Below are 24698 nucleotides of genomic sequence, written 5' to 3'. Positions count from 1 at the left end.
CCTTTCTCCCATAACCACAGAATCAGAAAAAAAGGAGATAGATTTTATTAGCTAAATTGAGGGGAAATGCAGGCAAATGACATTTAAGTGACAGTAGTAACTTTTGAAAATGTGTGTCTTGTGATAAAACGATAGCTTTTAGTTCCAACTGTATGTCTCAGGATTTTAGAATTGCAGGCCTGTTACGTTCCCCAAAATGGTTCTAATTTGTTTATTATGACCTTCAGTCACTTGTGTGACTTGGAATAAAGGTTTGATGAATTTAAGACTACTTGATAGATACATATATTCTGAGACAATGGCACACCGCTTTTTTCACTTAAAACCACACACACACACATACACACACACACAGAGGTAACACACCTTTACTATTAGCCTAAATTATTTTTCCTGATAAATACAGCTGCAAGTGCATATATCTAATAATTAGATAACTGATATTCATATGAGATGTAAAAATAAGCTCTTCAGAAGGAAGCTGGTTAAATGTTCATTAATTCCCATTAGTCTTCAAAAGAATGTAAAGTAAAGGGAAGGAGGAAAAGAAGAGAGACCAAAATAATTACAAGCATGAGTAGAGTAAGAAAGCAAAAAGGGGTTAAAGGAGATGGAAAATTGGAAGGAGAGAGGAGAACAGAAAAATGAAAAAGGAAGTAATAAAGAAGAAAGACACTTGACATAAAAAGAGCACATGACATAATAACCAGTGCATGGGAAAGACATTAAGATTTGAAGCGTGTTAAAATGTATGTAACATGAGCATACAGCCCACAGGCTTCAACAGGACTACTCCCATGAGTAAAGTGATATACATGCAAGCTTGCAGTTGCTGGCCTTGATAAGGCAGATACAACTCTGGGACTGCTTAAATGATGCCCCTCCTCATACCCTCCTCTCTATGGAAATTCATGGCTAACAGCAACTTCCAACCGTCAAAGTAGGTCTTGAATTTGTAGTTGTGTTTTAACACCTATTAATCCAGCAATTGTAAATCGTGTCCTGTAGTGTCTACACTAGAATTTACAATTGTGTTAATTAGCATGTGTTAAGCATGACTAAAAATTCAAGTGCAAGCATATCTTAAGTTTTTTTTCCACAAAGTTTACTATTTTCCCTTAAAGTCAGCATTTTTAAATTAAAAAAAAAAACAACCCAACATTTTTGGCCAGCCTACTTTTCATTTTAATATTACTGAAATGAAACAAGAGTTAAGATCAGGTGAAAACCAACATCTTAAATCTTCTGCTCAAATTATTGCAATGAAATAGGATTTTGCTTTAGGTTCTCTGTGTATTTGGGATATGTACACACTACTGCATACCAAAACAAAACAAGTAGGAACTCTTCAGACTCGTATCACCGAAAGTCCACTAAAGAAAAAACTTGCATTGTCACACAAAGTGCCACTGGCTTGTCCTAGACACCTCTGTGCAAAGTGTAACACATGCCTTTTCCAACGCTGGCCTGTACTCTCACACATCTTCTGACAACCAACCTCTCTCTGTGGCAACCTATTTCTCTCCACTAACTGAGCTTGTGTAGGAGCCAGTTGCTATATATTTCTGTTCTTGCATACTCCTATTTTTTGCATCATGTTCCGTCTGAAGATTGAAAGCGTGCAAAATCTCATTTTTGCCTCTAGTCAAAAAGAGGGCATAAGAAAAAAAATTATATATACTTTCAACTGGATAGCAACTTCTTGGAACGGGAGGCACATGCATCTTGGCCGTCATTAGTATGATTACCCTGAGCTGCTTTACTAGTGCCATTGTGTGTCATGGACTTGTCTTCACACACACTGCCTACAAGCTGCATTCTCATGTTACATACATTTTGACACCCCAAAAGCATCCCAGGCACCAACCGTGATAGAATCTGTCTTGCTGGCAACCACAAGTACCATATGACTCTATGCTTTCCCTTTCCTCCAGTGTTCAGGTAATCTTTTTTTGGCAGATACTATAAGCGTCAACTGCTGTAATCAAGTAAAGAGGTATGTGGCACCAACACTTCAAGGCTGTCAAAAGGAAAGAACTTCCCACAAAAGAGATGACACTTACAGAACTACTGAAGCTGCCTATCAACCCCCCCCCCCCCCCGCGCCCAAGATTACTGAACACCCATGCCCTAGTTCAGTAGCTCAACACATATGAGGGCGGGAATAGTGTCATCTAAATGCATAATCATAAAAAAGTAAATGATCAGTTTACCAGCTACAAGTAAACTACTATAAAACATAAGCATTAAGATTATCTCAGAAGGGAGCATCTGTGTGTTAACCTACAGGGATGCTTGTGTATGGGCAGAGGCTAGGACAGCACCACTAATTCTTCTCTGAACTAGAATAACTTCAATAATATTTAATACCTTCCTTGGATTTATTAGCCTTTCCTATCGCTTTGCATACTTGTGCATAGTTTGTGTAGAGACAGAGAGGCATTATAACAACCTTCTTCCATGTTCATTTTGAAAGGATTTCCTGTATCTATGAGAGCTTCTTGGTGGAAGATACAGAGGCAGAAATATCTTCCTTTTGCTTTGTCAGTTGCCCACTAACAGACAAGTGCTGATATCCTTGTACTCTCCAAATGGAGATACTTCTCTCACACGGTGGTCCCTGAACCTTACACCTTCCTAGGATGACTATTAAAAACTTGCCCCCTGGCTTAATTCAATCATAAGATAGGAAGAACTGAAGACAAAAAATGAACACCATATAGCTCACATCTCAACTGCCACCTCCCAGCACCCACCTTGAGGATCTCACTGCTCTTGAGAGAGCACCAGACAGACAAAACAGTCCCTACCGAATTAACTCACTTATGGATGCCCCTGTGCTATTTCTATAGAAATCTATTCACTTATTGGGAAGGTTTCCACTGAAACAATATAACAATAAGCATATGATGAAAAGTACAGACAAGAATAATATCACAAATACCAGGATATTAGTAAAGGTCCTAGCTTTTGCTGATTCAGATGCTAGTCAAGAAGAAATAGGGGGATAAGAAAGGTAAAACAAAATTAGTTCAGTCCAAAGAGATATCCAGCATGAACAAACCATACTGAAGGATACTGAAGCAGTTTGCCAGAAGCCCTAGTGATCCTCTGTCTCAACGAATTTGGATATCATCTGCTTGAATGGGGTGGGGAAGTGTGAATACCAAAAAGTATCACTTACGTTTGCCCCTTTCAACCTGATTTAGTCAGTTCACAACACTCATTTTCACACCGTGGAAAGCACCCCTCTGAAGGCAACTGCTGAGCTACTTAAGGGAAATTTGTAGAGGTTTTGGAAGATATGTCTCAGCAGCAAGTACAAAAGAATGTCCAGTGCAAAAGCAGATCAGATACTGAGTGACTTTTATAAAGTAAATTTTTGGAGGCTTTTGGGAAGATTGGCCTTACTTGTATCGTTTTATTACACAACCGGAAAATAAGTCAACTGTTGTACTGAAAGAAATATTTAAAATATAAATCACTAATATTTTATTCGTGTACAATCATATTTTGGAATGTTTGTTCCAAATATTAACTTTTACGGCTCAACTAAACTAAACCAAAGCTATTCCTGAAGTCTAAAATACCGGTGGCAATACGTCACTAAACATCTCTTTTCTGCCACTCTATAATGTCCTATACATCAAGATAAAAATATCCAGTCATCAATAGTGAAACTAATGCAACAGTTGCAATGCTTTTTACTTGTGGCTCTGTTAGGTGTTTCAACACAAAGGGGCCATGTCCTCTATAAAATAAAAATAGCAGCAATTAGTTATAATTCATTAATATTAGATATTGTATATTGTGTATACATAGTTAAACACAATTTTTAAATTATACCTCGACCTTTCTTTCACTATTTCTGTAACTGTGAATGAACAGGTGTAAACAACCTCTCAAGGCACAAGTTAGAATTAGAGTATTCCTATGTTACCAGACAGCCACCAAGATTCAGAACCCTTTCACTGAAGAGGTTTAATTGGTTACAACTGCAAGTAGCAGAGGCCTTACTGATTTTTTCATTGAGTGAAATTCCCCCAGCCCAGAGGACCGTTCATGGACATACATCCTTCTTAAGACCTTAGTATATGGCTAAATTAGGGCAGAAGCAGTAAATCTGGAGTTATGGGCACCCTACACTGTGCAAAATTTCACAATTACTGAGTAAAATATTCCCAGACATTTCCCCAGGAAAAAAGTCCATCTGCTGTCTTGGTAGACAGAATGGAGACTGAAAGTGAGACCATTCCAAAGGGAAAAATGGTAGTGCCAAAATGTATCTGCCTATCTATAAAAGGGAGAAAATCAGCTGTTGGTATGTATACAAGCACACGCACACCCCTTTTTAGCACTCATTTGATTTGAAGTCTGGAAGCATACTATTCAAAGTATTCGCATAAAACAGAAACTTTCCAAATGACTTTGCATTTTAGTATTAAATGTGTCTGAACATAAAAAAAAAATCTGAATCCCAGATCTAGTAAACTGAATGTGTTTTCAAGTAGTGAATCTATAGGCACGGAAGATCTTGGGATCCAGTGCCTATGTTGTTTTATTTCCTTTCAGTTTCCCCTCTTCATGTTACTCAGCTTTCCCCAATTATGTCTCTTTGGGGATCTACAGGATTAGAGGAAAGTTTGTGTCATTAAAAACTGCCATTCTGTGGCAAAAACTAATTATGACTTACGATTCCAAATAGAGACTGTGAGCTCTTTGAGGCAGGGACAGTGACTCAGTATATTTACGGATAGTTCCTAGCACATTGTGGGCACTACCATATAAAAATAAGAAACAATAATACAATTAATAATAGTATACTACTTCAATGCTTCTATATACATAAATGTTATGTAATATGCACTTATGCAGATATATAGTAGCAAAGTTAAAAGCTTTTATGGTGTATTCTCTTTCCCCCACTAAAATGAGTGAAATTTAGATCAGCAATAGTAAAAATCATTGTTAAAGCTAAATACCGGAGGAATGGAGCTATATGAAGACATTTAAACAACTCTGATTAAAAAACACTATTGGTTAAAATTTTCAAATCCAGGCACAAAAATCCATTTATAAGTCTGATTTATAAGGTAAAGAGAAGCTACTTCAGACACTGACTACAGTGAAATTTGTAGATGCTCATTAGTTTGGACATTTGTCCACTAATTTATTTATATACAACCAAAGATAAGCATGACTCAGAGCAATAGTGTGTATCTGAAAACTTTTAAGTCTAGCATTTGAATAATGTTGTTATGTTTGTTCCCTTATTTTAGTAGAACATTCAAGTCAATGACTGAAATGCTCTTTAACACACGCTTTTTGCTGTATATATATATATATTTTTAGTGGTAGTATGCAAACAGTCAGACAGATATGGACAGTTTTAGGAATTGTTTGAGGCATGGGAGATTGTATTTTTCTTTCCAGTGCTATTGAGTTACATTTTTCAGTACATGGAATGTCTCTCTGTACAGACACATATCTTCTGTAAGTAGTTAAGGTAATATACCTAAAATTTCTAAAAATCAGATACAATCATTTCTGTGATCTAGACAATACCAGGTGCTCTGTATGGGAAAAGGACTGGGTCAGGTGTTTTAGGACCAAAAGGTTGCATGTTAAAAAACACATTTAAATTTAAGCCTCTTTTCTTTTTTCCTTAAGTGACCTGGGATGAAATCTTGACCCCGCTGAAATTAAGGGGAGTTTTAGCATTGACTTCAATGGGCACAGAATTTCACCCCTGACTTTCAGAGGTGCTGGGCACCTACAGCTTCATCTGATTTCAGTGGAGGCCATGGATACCTAGCACCTCCAAAATCAAACCACTTATGTAAGTGCCTAAACAGAAACTAGGCACTTTAACCATCCAAGTATGAAAATTGTGGCCCCAAGTATGTACATTCTGTCCATGATTTTACACTTGAAAGCATCACTTTTCTGCAAAAATGAGTAGCTTGCAACACAGACTTACTGTACTTTTTGCAAATACTTGCTAGTACTTTGTTTATTCAAAATGTTAGACAAGTAAGTTTGAATCCTGATGAGGCATGATAAATGTCAGATAAAAGAAAGCTGAATTTATAAGCACAGATAATGACTGTCTACCATTTAGCAAATAAGACAGAATAGCAGGATTCAGAGTCAATGCCAATTAAGTGTCAACACTTCCTTCCATCTGGCATGGGGACATGAAAAAAAAACCAATTACAATAATTAGATCTCTATGCTGTTCTATATCTAAAACGATTACAAAAATCAGTATTTTTCAACTTTCATATTTTGAACATATAAAACATATGTATAATAAACATACACATGCCCTGATTCACCACTATCTTACTCCAATTTATTGGTGTGACAGCACTGATTTCAAAACTAGAGTAACAGTGGAGAATCAAGGATGTATAATTCAGTTCAAGGCAAATAACTGGGGCAGTTTGATGGGAATACACACAATTATACTCACTCTTCTAATTCTGAGAATTGGAAGATCCTTAAAATTGATTTGAATCATCTCTGCTAACTTTTTATTGTAGTTGTAGTTCTTAAATATTGTGCAAATTAGCACAAAATATGCCTATTTCCTTTTATCCCAATTTTTTAATAAAACATATATACATAGTACATGAAGGAAGTAGATGTAAAAATGTTAATGAATGGAAGCCCAAACATTTGATAGTAGTGGTCACATGGCAATTTGCAAGGAGCATAAGGGTGGTGAAAAATTTCTGTGTAAATGTACATATTCTATTTTTTTTTTAAAGTACACCCCTCTATAATATTTCCTTCATCTTGCCTTTTCCTTGATAAACAGAAAGTAGAATTCATTTTTTTAGTTAACCTCCAGTAAGAGTCTTCAGTTGACCAATCTTGTTCTCACCTTGAAGTTAACAGGAAGAACCTGGCTGTGGGATTAGAGATTCACCAGTCTGCATCCAGACCTCAGGATGCAGGTTAAACAATCCTGATGTAAAGTATACTATTGTCTAAGTAGAAAGTGGTCTTTTTACAAGGAGTAAGGTGGAATTCACAGAAGATCTCATACAAATGTAAACACAGTAGAACTTCAGAGTTACGAACTGACCAGTCAACCACACATCTCTTTTGGAACCGGAAGTACACAATCTGGCAGCAAAAGAGACCAAAAAAAAAAAAAACCCCCCCAAAAAACAAACCAAATACAGCACAGTACTGTGTTAAATGTAAAATACTAAAAAAAATAAAGGGAAAGCAGCATTTTTCTTCTACATAGTAAAATTTCAAAGCTGTATTTAGTGAACATTCAGTTGTGTAAACTTTTGAAAGAACCATAATGTTTCGTTCAGAGTTACAAACATTTCAGAGTTACGAACAACCTCCACTCTCAAGGTGTTCTTAACTCTGATGTTCTATGGTAAAGGGCAAAAAGACAAATCTCAGCTTTCAGATTTTTATCCTATCAAAAAAGACCTTGGTGAAAAATACCTGAAAGTCAATTTATTGACACCTGCTTTCATGCTTAAGATAGCAAACAAATCCAATGAGAAAATTCCAAGTGTTAACATTCCAATATGAAAAGCTAGAATCTGTCAAATTCATTCCAATCCACAATATGCATCATTACCTTTACTTGGTGCTGACTTTCTCACAGAGGCCACGTGGTCTTCAGAGATCGCAAGACGTCTCAAAACATCAGCCAATGCTGCTTTTAGCACAGTGATTTCATCTTCTTGTTGCTGCACTCTCAGTTCGAGAGCTGAAAGACGGTCTTGGACATCGGATGTGCTTGCAGCAGAGATGCTATCATCTAGTTGGGGATAGGGGGAGAAAGGAGGAGGGAATTCAATTGTTTTTTTCAAAACTAAAAACTACTAAAAAGAAAAGAGTTATAAAAACATACAGTGCAATCTTGTTTATCAAAAATGTTTGGGGGATACTGAAGATGTTTGGATAAAGATGATAACGGATAAGTACGGGATCATAAGCATAACCAATATAAGGAGAAGATTAAGGCCCTTAAACATTGAAGCTTACACAGGATGTTTGGAAACTGAACTTGTACTGTAATGGGAACAAGATACATGCTAAACAGGACAAGGCTATATTTTCAAATGTAATACAAAATAAAATATATGCAAACATTTTGAAGTGTATTCTACTACAACTTTTAAAGAAGCATCCTCAGCATCCTTCGCTTTAAAGCATGAGATAATTAAAAATCAATTTAAAAATACACAACTCACCAAGACCAAATTTAATGAAGTGACAACTCCAATTCAAAAATATTCTAGATCAGATGTTTTAACTTGTTACTTTTTCTTCTTTTTACTGTTTTTTTTTTTTCACATCACCACACTGTATGATCCAAAAAAATATACTACTTTATAACATTTGGCCCGAAGTGAAGAGAACAGAAAGTAAATATGCTGTGAAGGGCTCCAAAAATCTGTTTGGCCACACAGAAATAGATTAGTACTGAAGGCATAATCCGGCCAAATCTATTCTTCAGTGGTAAAATGGGAATTACAGCTTCTGCATATTCTTTGCCTTTGACAGCTCATTGCATTATTTCTGCCAAGCCAAAATAACACATCATAGGTTTTTATTTTTAGCATAAATCAGAGTCTGTGCACTACAAATGGGTTGTAAAAAAATACATGTCAAAGAAAAGGTATTCATAAAGGTATCCTTGGTGAGTTTGGGTTTATGCATACTCTAAACAAAATACAAAGTGTAAAATCACTGGGGTTCATAAAGTTTACTTATTTAATATTGGATGGGTGACATATATGAAGCACATTCATACCATCAAATCATATGTAAAAGCAAATATGCAAATAGTAAAGTTCATTATTGTTTGTGAAATGTTATGCACATTTTAAATTTTGGGCCACTAGTTTCATGAATTTCAATGCAGGGAAACAACTTAAATTATAACTTTTTTTAAATGCTTAATCCTGAAACCCTTTATTATCCAACATAGGCCCTGATCCTACAAACACTTATACACCTGAGTAGTCCTCAAGTTCAATGTAAGTAAGTGATTGCAAGAATGGGGGACAAAGCACTCCCTACCTTGACTAGTCCCAATGAAATAAATACAACAAAGGTGGTAAGGGTTTGCACCATCAGGCCCTAAGCTGTTAAAACTGATAAAATGTTAACATTTGGGAGTAGTTATTGAAGTAGCACCAAATTCTATTTTATTGTAATTCTTAATACTGATATTTTATGAGATACAAAGAAATCACCATAGGATTTATTCAAACAAGAGAAGTTACAAGTGAAATGTACGTATAATGGCAGAAACAGTGGCAAGAATATCCAAAGAGATATTGGCATAAAATGTCTTTTTACAACATATGAAGGCTTGATTATCAATTTTTGCCAGTCAGATATATTTTTAAAAAGAAAAATTAAGATTGCTTTTTAGGCTGGAAACTCACTTAAATCTAAAAGGAAGATAAATTACAAGGGGATTTGAAGCAGTGTATATAATATGCATTTTGTAGTCCTGAGTTAATGGGAGGAAAAATATATGCTAATAATGATAGGTGTATACTAATCAATAAAAAGCTGCATTGTAAGACACATGTAATCAGTTCAGTAATGTGGATAGCAGCTGAAAGACTCTAAACAAAAACACCTTTAATCCTGGCAAACGTACGTATGCCTAAAACATACAGAAAAAAGTGAACAGCCATATTTCTTATGTCATTGGCATCTGTGGGATACTTCAACTGCTACATAAGTATTCTGCAAGATCACCCACCAGTAAGAGACTAAGTCTTCATGCTTAGAAGACGCAACTTTAAAAAAAAAAAAAAAAAAATAAAGAGAGAGAGAGAGAGAATGAAAGGGTTGTTACAACATATGGAGGGAAAAGGTAATGACACCAGTGCAAGATTACACATTTTATTTCCATACACCTTCAGTGGATATAAGAAATTTCTGTTTCTTGCAGAAAGCTTATTTACTAAAATAAGAAGCACAACACAAACAGATCGTGCACCATTATGTCTTACTCTAGTCAGAAAAGAAACATAAGTTCCCTAATGTACAAAGAATGAACAAGTGCTTTTAAATGCCCCCATGTCAAACAAGTGACAAAACATAAAAAACTGTATTTTAAAATTTTGCTCAAAGTAAAGAGTGCATGTTATCCTTCTCTAAACTAATAAAAACTTAGAAACGTTATAACTCATGAGGAAGACACTCAACTTCCTGGAATTCCAAAAAGTACAACACAATTATACTTTTGCTAAATAGAGATATTATGAGCATTCAAATAAAATATGGGATGATCGTTGTCAACTTCATACCAAAAACTGCAACTATAAGCCAGCTATATTGTCTTAAAACAAGGAAGACATTAATTGTAATTAAAATTAAAGATATACTGAAAGAATAGCAAAATAACTGTAAGGATCTTTAAAGTTCATCTTATGCTGGTAGCAATCAAATCCAAAATACCACTGCTATCACATAATACCTGTCGCAATACACCCCCAAATCAATTAGCCCAAATTGAAGTGCTTCATACGGAAGTAAAATAAAATAAAAAATAAAATAAAATAAAATATAAACAGCAGTGAAAAGTCTTACAATGAGTAAATCCCCAGGCCCTACAAATACACTACAGATTACTATAAAACTTTTGTAAAAAGAAACAATCAGACATCTTTTAGTTATGTTTCATCAGAGTTTTAAAAGCCAGACATTACCATGTTCACTGTGTGAAATCCAATAGTAATTACCAAACAAGGCTCCACTACTTAAGACTTATCTATACTAGCCTATAATTCAGACTATGGGGGTATGAACAGTGGCTCACACCAAAGTGCTGGGCTGTAACTCCTCTGTGTGGATGCTGCGGGACGAACTAAACGGTTTCCAGTTCACATTAACGTAGCCCTCTTCAAACAGGACTACATTAATGTAAACTAGGAACCTTTTAGTTCATGCTCACAACATCTAGACAGGGGGAGTTACAATACAGCACTTTGGTACGCACTGCTATTCATTCCTCTGTAGTCCAAACTGCGTGGCAGCAGAGACATACCTTAGTCTGCTCATCTATTTCCTTGATGAACACAGACACTAGGTATTTAAGTGAAATACTGGCCAATGCAAATTATTGTATTTTCAGTATTGACATCAACTAAGTCTGTTTTGTACTGGAACCAGATACCAAATAAAATGATCATCAAGAAAAGTATTTAGCAACTGGACTGAGTCATTCTCGTTTTCTGCAACAATGGCTGCAGAGAAATTCTTGCTGCCATTAGAAACTTGCAAGAGAAGTTGGAAAGCAGACCTGCTTTGACTTAACCACAAAGATCAACATCTAGAATGCAAACCCAATAGCATAAGATAACTAAGAAGCTCAATCTATTTAGTTTATTCAAAAGAATGTTGAGAAGTGACTTGATCATGATCTATATGTCCCTACATGGGTCAGAGATTTCTGAGAGCAGACAGCACTTTAATCTTGCAGAAAAGGGCATAATGAGGTCCAGCGGTCAGAACCTAAAGCTAGACAGATTTAGACTGGAAAAAGGGTGCAAATTTTTAACTTGGCAGTAATTAACCATTTGAATAACTTACCTAGGGATATGATGGATTCTCCATCTCTTGAAGTCTTAAATTGAGATTGCACCTCTCTCTAAAAGATATGCCATAGCTCTAACAGAAGTTATGGAATCGAAGAAATTATTGGGTGAGATTTTTTGGCCTATGTTATGCAGGAAATCGGACTAGATAATCATAAAGACCTGTCTGGCCTTAAATTTATTTATCTGACTCTTAATAATAAGCAAGAACAACCTCCAAGGAAGAGCAAGAGTACTGAGGCTGATATTGAGGACCAGAGTAACACTCCAGGAAGATGACTTATTAGTACTTAGCACACCAGAGGAGAAAGAGATATTATAGGTTAGATAGATATAGATAGATTATAGGTTAAATTGTGAAACATTACAGATATAAAATGAGTTACCTAAAACTGAAATGCTTAACTGCAAAAACAAACTAAAATTCCAAGAGATCCCATTTCCAAAAGTGCTTGGAAAACTGAAACAATCGGGTACCTACTTCAAGTTACCCTAAAGGATGCCTTCAAACTAAATATGACTGGCTATTATCCAGACCATTACAACAAATTTAGGACACTGAAAAATTATACTGCTCTTCTTCCTTGGCAGATCAGCAGTTTTCAAAATGAATTGTTTTCACAGATTTCTGCTTCCCTTACAAACGTTTCCTTGTAATCTAAATACCATTTTTTAGGGCACTGATTATATATATATATATATATATATATACATACATATACATTTTTTAAAGATAGTGTTAGAGTATTAATGGGCAATTTTTCACAATCATGCTGCCCAGCACAGCAGGCCTAGAGGTCACTAGACCAAGAGCAAACATATGGCAAACAGAAAAACCAAGCAAAGAAACCTCTTAAACTATAAAATATGAACAAGCAGTATTCTACTTTCAGATATTACAGAAGCCACCTGCAATGCACTCATTCCAGAATGAAGTCAGTATAACATTTCAAAATTCAGAAGCAAAAAACAAACAAAACACCAACCTGTATGGCATTCTGTTTTCTAACTTTGCAAGTACTGCCTACCAATGATTTTGTCACAGTTGACTTTGCTACACTAATTTTAGTTTTTGAAAAGCAAACAGGAATAGCACTTAAATATTGTAGTTCAACGACGTTTTTTTAAGTTAACTCCAAACATCCATTAATGTTCTTCACAAATCTAAGTCTACTTTGTGTAAATAAACTAAAGTTGCTGTGCTGTTATTTCATTCAAATATATGGCTGTCATTTAACAGAGTAACAGAAGTAAATATTTCTAAAGGCTCAAAATATTTATGGCGTTCTTCAGTTATGCAATATCGTGTGTAACCAATCCTACAACAGAACTTATGGTACTCATGATATAAAGTCTTCCTCTGACATAGCAATTAAATACTTTTTCACTTCTAGTGTAAAATCCTGGTCCTATTGAAATCAACTGGATTTTTTTTTCCCATTGATTTCTAGTGAGCCAGGATTTGGCCCATACAGTTTAAAATTTCTCAAATTTTTTTATGAATGTTATTATTCAGGATTTTACAATTTTCCCATTTAAATTTAAGTTACATTTTCAATCCAGGACAAGGATTTTTAAGACAGGAGCAGGGTACAGGGAATGGAGTACACACAGCTGATTATTTTGATTTCCAAAGAGTATGCTTTGGATTTATGTTTTAAATAGTGCTTTTTAGCTCAGTGTAATGGGGTGCACTCACCTCTCATGATCACCCCCTTGGCCGAGTATGTGTGCCCACTCTCTCTCTCTCTTTGATTGTCCCTGCTCAAAAAACAGAGCAGTGCCCCAGGGCTCCCACCCTGGAGACAATGTCTTCACCCTCTTGGGCTTCCTGGCTACAGATCTCCAGCTAGGCCACTACAGTTCAGATCCCTCTCTGGGGTGCCTCAATGTCCAGGCCACTTCCCCCCCAGTGGCTAATGGGGGCTTGGTGGGGGGGACCCAGGCCCGCCCTCTACTCCAGGCCCCAGCCCAGGCACCCCGTAGATTGCAGTGATCTGCTGTGTCCCTTTAACTATGTCCAACGACTTCTCTAATTCCCTGGGCCACTTCCCCGTGGTCCCACACCATCTTCACCCTTACCTTAGAGCTTTGTCCTAATGGAGTCCCAGCAACCAGCTCAGGGCTCCTTCTCACTCTCCCCGGTTTCTGGCAGTGGTGCCTTGTCTGGGGTCCATCACTCAGCCATACACCATCCACACTCCTGCAGTTCCAGCAAGGAACTGAACTCCCTCTGGCCCTGCAGCTCCTCTTATACTAGGTTGCTGGGCCCTGATTGACTGTGTCTCACACAGCCACGCTAGGCAGCTTGGAGGACCCTCTCCACTGCCCTTTTTTGGGCTGGGGTGTGGCAGGGCAACAAGGTCTCCAGCAGGGGGCCTCAGAGGGTCTGGTATACCCCGTCACACCAACTTTGTGCACTATCATTACCTTATAATATTCAATGTGTATTATTCTTGACATAACAGGGAACATTACCAAAGAGCTCATAATATAGATATGAAGTAGAATACTCGATATATACCAAAAACCTTCCAGATCTAATGTCATGGCATGTGATTTATTTAAAAGAAGCTACCACCTGTGCACCTGATCAATGAAAAATCATTTTTATGATGTAAAGACAAAAAAAGATTTAACTTTTTAAAAACATTGTTTTTTAAGAGGGGGATGAATTTAGTGCTCAGAAAATCTCTGAAACAAAAGCCCCAGAGACTAGAGTCCTCTTTCCATATAACATGTACAGCCACAGCACTGCAAAATGCTCCATGCTACTTTTCTAATTAGGGATGTAAAAGGTTCAACGGTTAACCAGTAAGCATTAGGCTTACTGTTAGCCAACCTTAAAGGTTAACCCTGGCTGCCCTGTGGTGGGACCCCAGCCCCGGCCGCACTGGAGCGGCCTCAGAGCGACCCCAGTCCCGCCAGCTGGCCGGAGCAGCCCCAGCCATGGCCGCGCCATGCCGACTGGCCAGAGTGACCCCAGTCTCGGCCACACCGTGCCAACCGTCTGGAGGGGCCCCAATCCTGCCAGGCCAGCCGGAGCGACCTCGGTTAACGGTTAACTGGTTAAACAATATAATTTTAATAGTTTAACTGGTTAACTTTTTAAACCGATATTTACATCCCTACTTCTAATTTGCCTAAGTGGGTTGAAACCACTTCTAGAAGATGGGAGAGTTCAGTTTCTCAGCCCATTCGGTGCTGGAACTCTTTGCCAGAAGCCCTAAGAGGCACCCGTGATGGTGCTGGACAGACCTCCAAACACAATTCACATAGGCCACTAAGCAGACTTAGCAGGGTAATCACATTTTAAAATCTCCGCCTTAGTCACTGACTACTTCAGATAAATTTGAATTGTCCACCTAAATGTAAAAGAAAACATATCAAGCCTTCTATACTGGGCTCATAATGATAATATCAGAGCACCTATCAATCCCATTATCAGTCCTATATGCCAACTAATCCCTGCATAATATGCCCAAACATCACAAAGAGTTTGATTTTCGAGAAAAAACAACATTTGAGAAAAACAAATTCTACAAAACCCAGCACATGGAAATTTAAACTACAGAGTGGAAAAGCCAGCACTTCATCCAATAAGCCACACAAACCACAGATATTTTTACACCCCCTCTGCCAACACACACAATTTCCCCAGTAACATGAAAGCCCCTTCAATGTGGGAACACAGTCTAAATTTCCTGTGTTCCCAGGACCAGATTCAGTCTCATGATTAAAGACTGTAAAATGAAATGGTACCAAAACAATCATTCTCATTACAATCTGAAGGCTCTGTGTGGGGGGGCTGCATGTCTCTCAGTTCTCCCTTCGGTGCCACTTTTTAGACAACCTGCCATTTTTGTTCTGAAGAACCGTGAATCATCTGACTGGCTGAGGATTATTAGAAACATATTTCTAGAAAGATAATTCACAAAATTCCTTTTGCAATCACTTTCAACGGAATAAATTTCTTTGCAGTTTGCTGCAATATATTGGTATTAAAATCAGCTTATAAGGTGGCAAAACCAATGATACAAGACAACTTTTAATAATATGGAAGTATCAGACTCTACAGACCCCAATGCCTCTGTTGACCCTTTCAAATGTTAACATGCATGAAAACAACAAAAGGTTTTGTAGCTATATGAATCATGTAAGGAATACAACTTTGAACTCGGATTCAAAATCAAAACAAACATGTACAGTTAAACAACCCAAACGTATAGGTAGACTACGAGAGGAAAACTCTTATTGACTGCTGGAAATTTAAACTGGACATGGCGACAATATATATTATAGCACTGTCCCCTTTGCCACTCTTTCCCCTGCTTTTTAAAATATTCATTTAATAACAGATGCACTGTTTGATTAGTTTTATATAAAATATGAAGGACTACTGGTAAAAGAGGCAAGAGTTTTTGTTTATTTTTTCCTATCAAACAATCGTCGAGATGTACTGACGTGATTATTCGTAGCAATAGTAGATAAGTGTTACTAAACTGACCTTGCTGTACTGATGCACTACATTGTTAAACATTCCATATTTATGTTTATATTTTGAATCCCTGTGTACTATTGAAGTTGTAGAATTTTAAATTTACATTCCTTTTTGTGATTCATTCTCTTTCCATCAGCTTCCAGAACTTTTGTTACACTAATGGTTCTCTGCAGGGAACTAAAGATCTACATGAATGGATCACTTTGCAGGATTAGGGCTTTAAAATGCGGGTACTCTGCCTAAATGGGGAATAACAGCCACATGCCTAAAGTATGAGCTTCCAAAGGCTATGCTATAATTTCATAATTAGGAATATGATAATCTTAATAAAAACCACAATCCAGGCTTAAACCTGAAAAATCACTGCCCTCAACATTCCTTTTCAAGTTTCATTATGTTGTTATAAATTTATACAAGTATGTAATAAATATAAACTTACGAGCTTGGGACTTTTTATGTGTAGTCATATTCAGGTTTGGGGTTTTTTAACAATTAGACATGAACTTTGTCCATTAATAGCTTTTGGAAGTTTAAAAGGAATGTCCAAGACAAGACATTTCTATATTATTTACTGTTAGGGTTGCCAGGCGTCTGGTTTTCAACCAGAACCGCCCGGTCGAAAAGGAACCCTGGCAGCTCTGACTAGGCCACTAAAAGTCCAGTCGGCAGCGAAGCAGGTCTAAGTTATGCTCCCTGCCTGCCCTGGTTCTGCGTGGCTCCCAGAAGTGGCAACATGTCCTTGCGGCCGGCCCCAGGCACAGGGGTGGCCACGGGGGATCCATGCGCTGCTCCCACCCAGAGTGCCGGCTCCGCAGCTCTCATTGGCCGGGAACCACAGCCAATGGGAGCTGCAGAGCCAGCGCCTGTGGACCGAAGCAGTGCGCGGACCCTCCTGGCTGCACCTCAGCCTAGGAGCTGGAAATGCCAGCTGCTTCCAGGAGCCGCCTGGCCGGAGCCCCCACCCCCACCCCCTGCCCCAGGTTGGAACCCCCTCCCGCACCCTAACTACCTCCCAGAGACTGCATTCTTCACCCCCTGCCTCAGTCTGGAGCCCTCTCCCACACTCCGAACCCCTCATCCTTGGCCTCACCCCAGAGCCTGCTCCCCCAGCCACAGCCCTCACCCTCTCCCGCACTCCAACCCCCTGCCCCAGCCCAGTGAAAATGAACAAGTGAGAGACAGTGGGGGAGAATGAGCAACGGAGAGAGGAGTGAGCAGGGGGGCCCTCGGAGAAGGGGCGGGGCATGGGCAGGGCCTCAGAAAGGGGTGGATCAAGGGTGTTCGGTTTTCTGCAATTAGAAAGTTGGCAACCCTCTTCACTGTTCCTGAACTAACTTTTATATGAATTTTTGCATTAGGTGCAAAGTATGCATTATGTTAAGTATTAGCCAACAGACTATAAGTTAGCTAACTGATAGCCTTTCACTCACAGGTTATCAGTATGAACCTAACTCAGTGAAATAGTGACCAATGGTCTTTACCATCTGATGGCTGTTTGATGGCCCATTTGAAAGTAGTCAGTGTCTAGGCACCTTATACTGCATGTTATACTATCTCCAGCATAATATATGCTTTTATAAAAACTGAACTGGCACAGAAATTGAACTATCATCTATATCCTCCATAAAGGAGGTCCCAGTAGGTCAAGATTGAGATATATTGGTAGGAGAGGATGCACTGCTGCTGTAATTAATTCTGTACAAATTACACCTCTGTCTCTAGTGCTGTCAGCTCAGCACCTTTCTTAAAAATTAAGCCAAGTTCAAAATAAAAAAAATGTTTATAACACTTGTACCTTTTAAAATATAATTTTATGGACCAGCAAACAGTAGTTAAATAAAACATTACAGTCACTCCAGAGAACACAAACACAGATTTTAGGTACTGGCATGTGGGCCATATAAATCGGTCTGACTAAAGTTAGTGTTTTAAATCTATTTTTAGGCACCTAAATGAACGTGGTCTTATTTTCTAAGGTGCTGAGTTCAAATGAGTTATGTGGCTGTTCAGCAACTCTGAAATTAAGGAAACTTTTTAGGTGCCTAAAACTTGATTTAAGAGCCTAACTTCAAGTAACTTAGATTTGAAAGTTTTAGCCACAGAGTCTAATGGTATATTTCATCAACTATTATTTTTCTAATCAAATATAATCCTTGTGACCAGATATGCTGTGCACACTACTCAATGTTTAAAGTGCAGTTTCTTGGCATTTGGTGATTTTAATATACTAAAATTTATTAGACCTTATTACTCAGGAAATAATCAGCTTAATCTACTTAGAGAATGCTAAAAAGGAAAAATTCAGATATATCAAAAAACTCGTATAATTATTAAATTGCATCTCCAAAGAGTTTAACAAACATTTGTATCAGATAACTATCTTCATCTTCATGTTACACTAAAAAATTTCTAAAATCATTTGTGGCTTTTCAGGCTCTTTGGCTCAGAAAAAAAGGAGCCAGAGGATTACAAACACATCCTTAAAACCACTTCCATAATAACCACAAATTACAGAAGCTATGTCTAAAGATGAAATTTCTCAGAATAGTCCACTAAATCTGCCTCTGAAAATATTCTGGAATTATCTTAATATAAGTAATCTAGAAACATATCAATGTATGATTCATACAGTAGACCATACATAGTATTTCATTGCCAACAAAATGTGGCCAGTATTAGTTTCCAGCTTGTAAAAGATTCCAGTAACGGTGTTGATTGCCTGATACCCATATTATATAACAAAGTCAATTTTATTCTTGCCAATACTGAATTTTGAGAAAAATTCATATATCTACATGTATACACATCTACCCCACATATGTGATGTTGATATCCTGGTAATAAATTGCGGATCCACATTGCATTTTTAATGCACCTTTTACAACCTCACCTATAACACTGCCCACGAATCTATCTTCCTTGGGGTTTATCTCAAAGTTCCAAACTTCCCAGTAGCTGCCTTCAGTCACTGGCTTTTTTTAAATGCTGTGGTTTAAAAATCATTCCTCTTCTCCCCAAATGGGAAATTCTCACCACCCTACCCCAAAATCCTCACAACCCTCTTGTTTTGGAATGCAAACTGGGCAATGGACTAATGCCAGGTTGACGATCCACAATCTTATCTTCCACAACTGTGAACAAGGATATTTACTGCTTTTCAGCAAAGCACACAGTGTACTTGCTTGTAGCCCTAGGTATCTTGAGACAGGATTTAAAGTAGTATTGTATACATAAAAGTGCCATTTAAAAAAAAAGATTTTAGAAGTATTTTACCTTTGTTACTTTTAATATCCCCTTCTCACTCTGAGGCCTGTACAGTTGGACTCATAGCACTGACTTCACAAGTAGAATACAAAGAAACAGACTCAATAACATACTTAAAAGTGTCTAAAACATTTCTAAAATAATTTTTCTGTTACATAGACAAGATACATGTCTGTGTGCCAGACAGAATTCATGATGCTGTGGTATGATTATTGACACTTGCTTGGGATGCCATGCATAACTGACTGAGGAGTCACCCAGCCATTCCCAAGCCCTTTATATCATCCTTCACAATTTTGCATTACACATTTTAAGTTCTGCGAGTGTAAAAAATAATCAGAAACGTGACAAATTTTGATGGGATTTTCTGTTCCCTAAAATAAACGTCTGAAAGTTTGATGTGGGGGAGAATAGAATAGATGAGACTTTTGCAATATATTACACTACAAGTTGAAAATTATACATATATAGACAATATAAATATTTGAAATTATACATATGTGGAAAATATATAATATTTGTGTATGTTTACGTTATTTTAGGTGGTGCCAGTAGCACTGCCTAATACTGGGAATTGTAGGCAATCTTAAAAGACTCTTTTTGGTTGCTTATTACTTTGCCAAACTTTAACAACTGGGGCTGAAATTTTCCATATTAAGTGTCCGCTTTGAGCTGCCCTCCCCCCCCACCAACCCAAAACAGTTCAGCAATTTCTGAGAACAAGGCTAAGGAAAAAATATGATTTGCCCATGTTAAAAAATTCTGGTGACCTTTTCTTTGAACAGTTTTTGCATGCCTGTACTTTGCAGCAGGGATTTGACATTTATGTCAGGGATGTGCTTTTTGCTGTCTCCATGAAAATCTGCCTAAATCTGGCCATATTATATGACTCTGAAAAATTGCAGTGTGAACATGCTCACTAGAGACATCTTCAGTTTTGGCAGTTAAAATCTCCAAAGATTCCGTTGTCACTAAGCATGGAACTGAGAAGAGAAGCCTGTTTCTCCAGTGCTCTCAGAGACCTCCCTGCTGGCACCAAAGCAGCAGGGAGGAATAAGCTATCTGATTTGAATGCAGATGAGACAAGAGTCAGACAGAGAGGAAACGGGAAGAAGAAGTTTGGGGGTGGGTGGGGCTAGGAAAATGGGGAGTAGTTGGCTGCTAAGGAGGGAAAGCTGAGATAGGACAAGGAGCTGGGGCAAGACAACAGCTGTAAGGACAAAGAGACTAGGACAAGGAACCAGGGAGAAAGCAGAAGGAGACAAGGAGATAGAGAGTGGTTAGAGTGGGGAGACAGACTGGACAAAGAGAGAGACCAGGACTAGAAATCAAATGACAGGGTAGGGGGAAGCATGGAAAGAGACTGCATGAGAATCAAGGGGAGGGAGGGGACAGGGACTGGGACTGGATGGGCAGGCAAGGAGACTGGGATGAGGAGCTCGAAGGATGTGGGTGGGAAGAGACAGTAATGACATAGGTTGGAGGGATAGGGCAGAAAGGATTAAGCTTGAAGAGAGCGGATGGACAAGTCTGTGCCCATTAGAGTACACTCCCCTTCACAGCCCAGCATGGAAACAAGATATGCATCTCACCATTCCTCTGCTGTCAGCAAATATCAATGAAACCTTCTAGCAAAGGGTCTCTCCTCTTCCCCTTCTAATACTGGTCCACATACAGAATGACAATGCTCTACTACTCCATTAGCTCAAGTGGCAGAAGTCTGTGCATTAAATCTAAAGGTTCCAATCATGCTAAAGGTTCCAATCCCTTCTTCATTCAGTGCGAGGGAAGGACCTGCTCTGGGAACTAATCAAGGCTGTGTGTAAGACTGCTCTCTGTTCAACCCTTGCCTTATTTGTAGCAAAAGCTGGAAGATCTGTAGTGAATGAGGCAAGAGACGTCAGAAACAGAAAGGATGGTCTCATGGTTAAACCAGTTGAAAGCTTCCCTGGAGAACTGGATTCTATCTCTGACATGGAACAGAATTCCTGTGTGATGCTGAGCAAGTCACTTAAGCTAAACTTTTCATAAGTGGTCACTAACTACATATTTCTAATTTTCTGGGAGTCCAACCTGAGATCCTGGGGACTGATTTGCAGAAGTGCTCCAACTGGAGTCTCAGGAGCTGTGCTTTGAACATATAAAGTGCTTCCTCAGGCAAGGATTTTTTTTATTATTATTATAATTATAATTGCCAATGTAATAATGCTAATTCGTAATTCTTGTGACAGAAAATCTTTAAATATATAAGATTTCTTTGTAGCATTTTAGTTAAATACCAATTCATCTAGGTTACTACAGATTTTCTGAGAAATAATCTTTTTTCAACAATGTGTGTGCAAAAGCAGATTTCCAACACACAGAGTCTGAATTTCTGAGATTGCAACATTACTAGGAGAAACTGGCATTTCCCATCAATGCAGTACATCTACTCTGCTGCAAGTCATCTGAGTTCAGGAGTACAGATTTGATCAAGCAAGTTATTGAAAGCCTCTGATGTATTTTTTAAATATTTCTTGTTTATTCCGACAATAAACTGTGCCTCATTTTTGTTTGTGCTGTGGTATTTCCTAGTAAATTTTTGCCTAAAAGGAAGGCTGTGTTTCCACTCTTTAAACCTGCTATTTCCAGATCAATTCTGGGACATGATTTCAACAACAAGAGAAAAACATTCAAGTCATTACGTGAGATAACGTACAAAAACAGCTTACCATCCTTTTTTATGGATACAGTATATTTGGCACCATTTAATGTTTGCAAATTTTACTCTCCCCAGCTAATGAAGCTCGTATGTGATAGCTCACTGGTTTCAGTTAACTAGGAACAGAGGTAAAGAACGTCTTTTCCCAAATGAGTTAGCGTTGGATGGGTATATTTTCACTATCATTCAAAAAAGGTCCTTCTATGTGCATCGCTAACTAGACAGGACAGGACTCCACATCCTTCTGACATGACGCCACATTTTTATATATACCCCTCAGACTGCCTACTTCTCCCCACCTTTCACTGACATCCCCCAAATCTACTTCTTGTTCCCCTTATTCCTCTGACTCCTTAACTGTTTTCTGTCTAGTTCCCTAACACATTCCCTTTGTCTGAGGCCCTCTCCTAGCACGTCCATGTGGAGATATGAGGGTCTGGGGAAAAAACGGAAATTTTAGGAGGAAAATTTTTTTCTAGGTTTTTTTTTTTCCTGAGGCCCGGTATGGAAAAATTGGAAATTTGGGGAAAAATTGAAAATCAACTGTTATATGAAATATATTCTCAGAATAAACAGTGAAAGGAGGAGGAAAGAAGGAAAACTTGAGCTATTCTAGCACATCCAAGAATATATTAGTAACGGTTTACGTTGTATATAAGACTGGTATGGTTAATTTTGTCTACAATTATACTTGCATATATGATAATGCACTATTAAAGAGTCTGGTGTTACTCTAAAGTTTGGATATATACCCGAATTTACTGTTGATCCTTAATATTGTGCTCTGATAACAACATTACAGTTACATTATTTTCTAAACCTTTTCTCTAGAAACAGCAGTTTCTGCTGGGTCTGCATGACAATGTCAGGTCAGGTCTATTGGCATACAATTTCTGAGCTCAAAGGATACAACCTTCTTTTTTTGCTTACAACAATACTGATGCTTTCTATTTTCAACATTTTATATGTTTTTCCCTGTTTGACAACAGGCAAAATGGCAACTACATTTGTCAGGCATATCCATCCCTAATACTAGATATATTTGTCATTATTATTCAACTCAAAACTAGATCATTTGTATTTATTTCACAAATATACCAAACAGTACTTTTTATGTGCTAAATTCAATATATATCTCATTCTTTAAAAACGTAAGCGAAGTTAAGTTTTGATAAACAATTAACTACCTCAGATATTTCAACTTCTCAGAAAATTTCCACTTTTTTTTCCCCAAATGCCTTCAAAATTTCCAGAAATCTTACATCTTGAACTCCACACTCTCCTGTCTCTTGTCTGGCCCAAAAGGACCATAATAGTCTCCCCTCCCCAACCCCCCAGCTCTACTGGAAATAATGGAAGGTAGCGGCTATTTTTGGCAGGGATGGCCTCACATTCACCTGCAAGGTTAATAGAATATGGTGGCTGTGACACTTTAGGATCTTATGGCTGGGGGACAATTTAGGATATTATAAATACCAATATTGTAAAATTTCAATGAGTTATGCCAGGTATGCCTTGTAATATGTCTGCAAAAATGTTACAATTTGCCAGATACGATAATCTCATTTATGTGTTTGTATCTCCTCTATTATGGATTATAGATATGTATGTATGTCTGTATTTCAAAAATTGTGCTATGCTTCTGGGTGACACCTCCAGACAGTTTGGCATCAGCTCTGCCTAGCCTTATTGATAGCCCATTAAGGACCATCAGCTATGCATTGACCCACTGAGAGAAGGCAAGGGATACACCTTATGACGCAGCAAGGCATGCAGGGCCATGCCTATGGACAGAACTCTAAGGCTTCCAAGCCATGTGCTGTGCAGCTTGTGTTTGGGACAAAGAAAGTACAAGCCACATGGCAAAAGACTATAAAAGGCAGCTGCACCATCTCCATTTTGTCTTCAATCCTGCTTCTTACTTCTGAAGAAACTTTGCTACAAACTGAAGCTCTGAACAAAGGACTGAATGACCCCATCCAAGCTGTGGATGTGGTCCAGAGGGACCTTTAAGCCAGCAAACTCACCACTACTGCTAGGACCCTCATGGACTTTGAATCTTTGTATGTATGGGATTGCTTTACCATTTAACATCTCTCTTCTTGTACTTTTTTCTTTATAATAAACCTTTAGGTTTACATACTAAAGAATTGGCTGGCAGCGTGGTATTTTGGGTAAGATCCAAACCTATACTGACCTGGTGACATGGCTGACCCTTTGGGGTCTGAAGAACATTTTGTATATGTGAGCAGAGTTTTTTTAAATAACTTCTCGCTGTACTGGACCATACTGGACCTATGTGCTGACTGGGAGCCAGAGGACAGGAATGCAATAAAGGGGGCTATATGATTCCTCTTTTACTTCTTGACAACCAGTGTGGGGGATCAGAAGCACAGTTTGTGACTAGTTGGGGAGTTTAACTTCAGTGTCACCCACTAGTCTTGGGAGTATCTGCTCTCCCTTTTGCAGCCTTCTCTGACCTTGCCATTTCCAGTGAGGGCTGCCCCAGGCACCACGAGTCACTGTGGCCATCTGAAAAAAACCAACGAGGAGTACTTGTGGCACCTTAGAGACTAACAAATGTATTTTGGCATAAGCTCTCGTCGTCTAAAACCCACTTCAGTAGATGCAT

The 24698-nt window shown here is 38.1% G+C and overlaps 1 protein-coding gene across 9 annotated transcripts in view; it reads right to left on the bottom strand.

The window, feature by feature from the left end:
* Positions 1-24698, bottom strand: part of EML4 (EMAP like 4) — a 249578-nt gene that overhangs the window by 105438 nt on the left and 119442 nt on the right. For all 9 annotated transcript variants that reach the window (XM_037895812.2, XM_043543754.1, XM_037895808.2 and 6 more), the window contains one exon: positions 7613-7795. In XM_037895812.2, the coding sequence (XP_037751740.1) occupies positions 7613-7795 (183 nt within the window). The remainder of the gene's footprint in view (positions 1-7612; positions 7796-24698) is intronic.

The sequence above is a fragment of the Chelonia mydas genome, chromosome 3 (genome assembly GCF_015237465.2).
Source record: "Chelonia mydas isolate rCheMyd1 chromosome 3, rCheMyd1.pri.v2, whole genome shotgun sequence".
In the NCBI taxonomy this organism is placed as follows: Eukaryota; Metazoa; Chordata; order Testudines; family Cheloniidae; genus Chelonia; species Chelonia mydas.
Note: the sequence above shows the minus strand (reverse complement) of the source record. Positions and strands in the feature narration are given on the sequence as shown.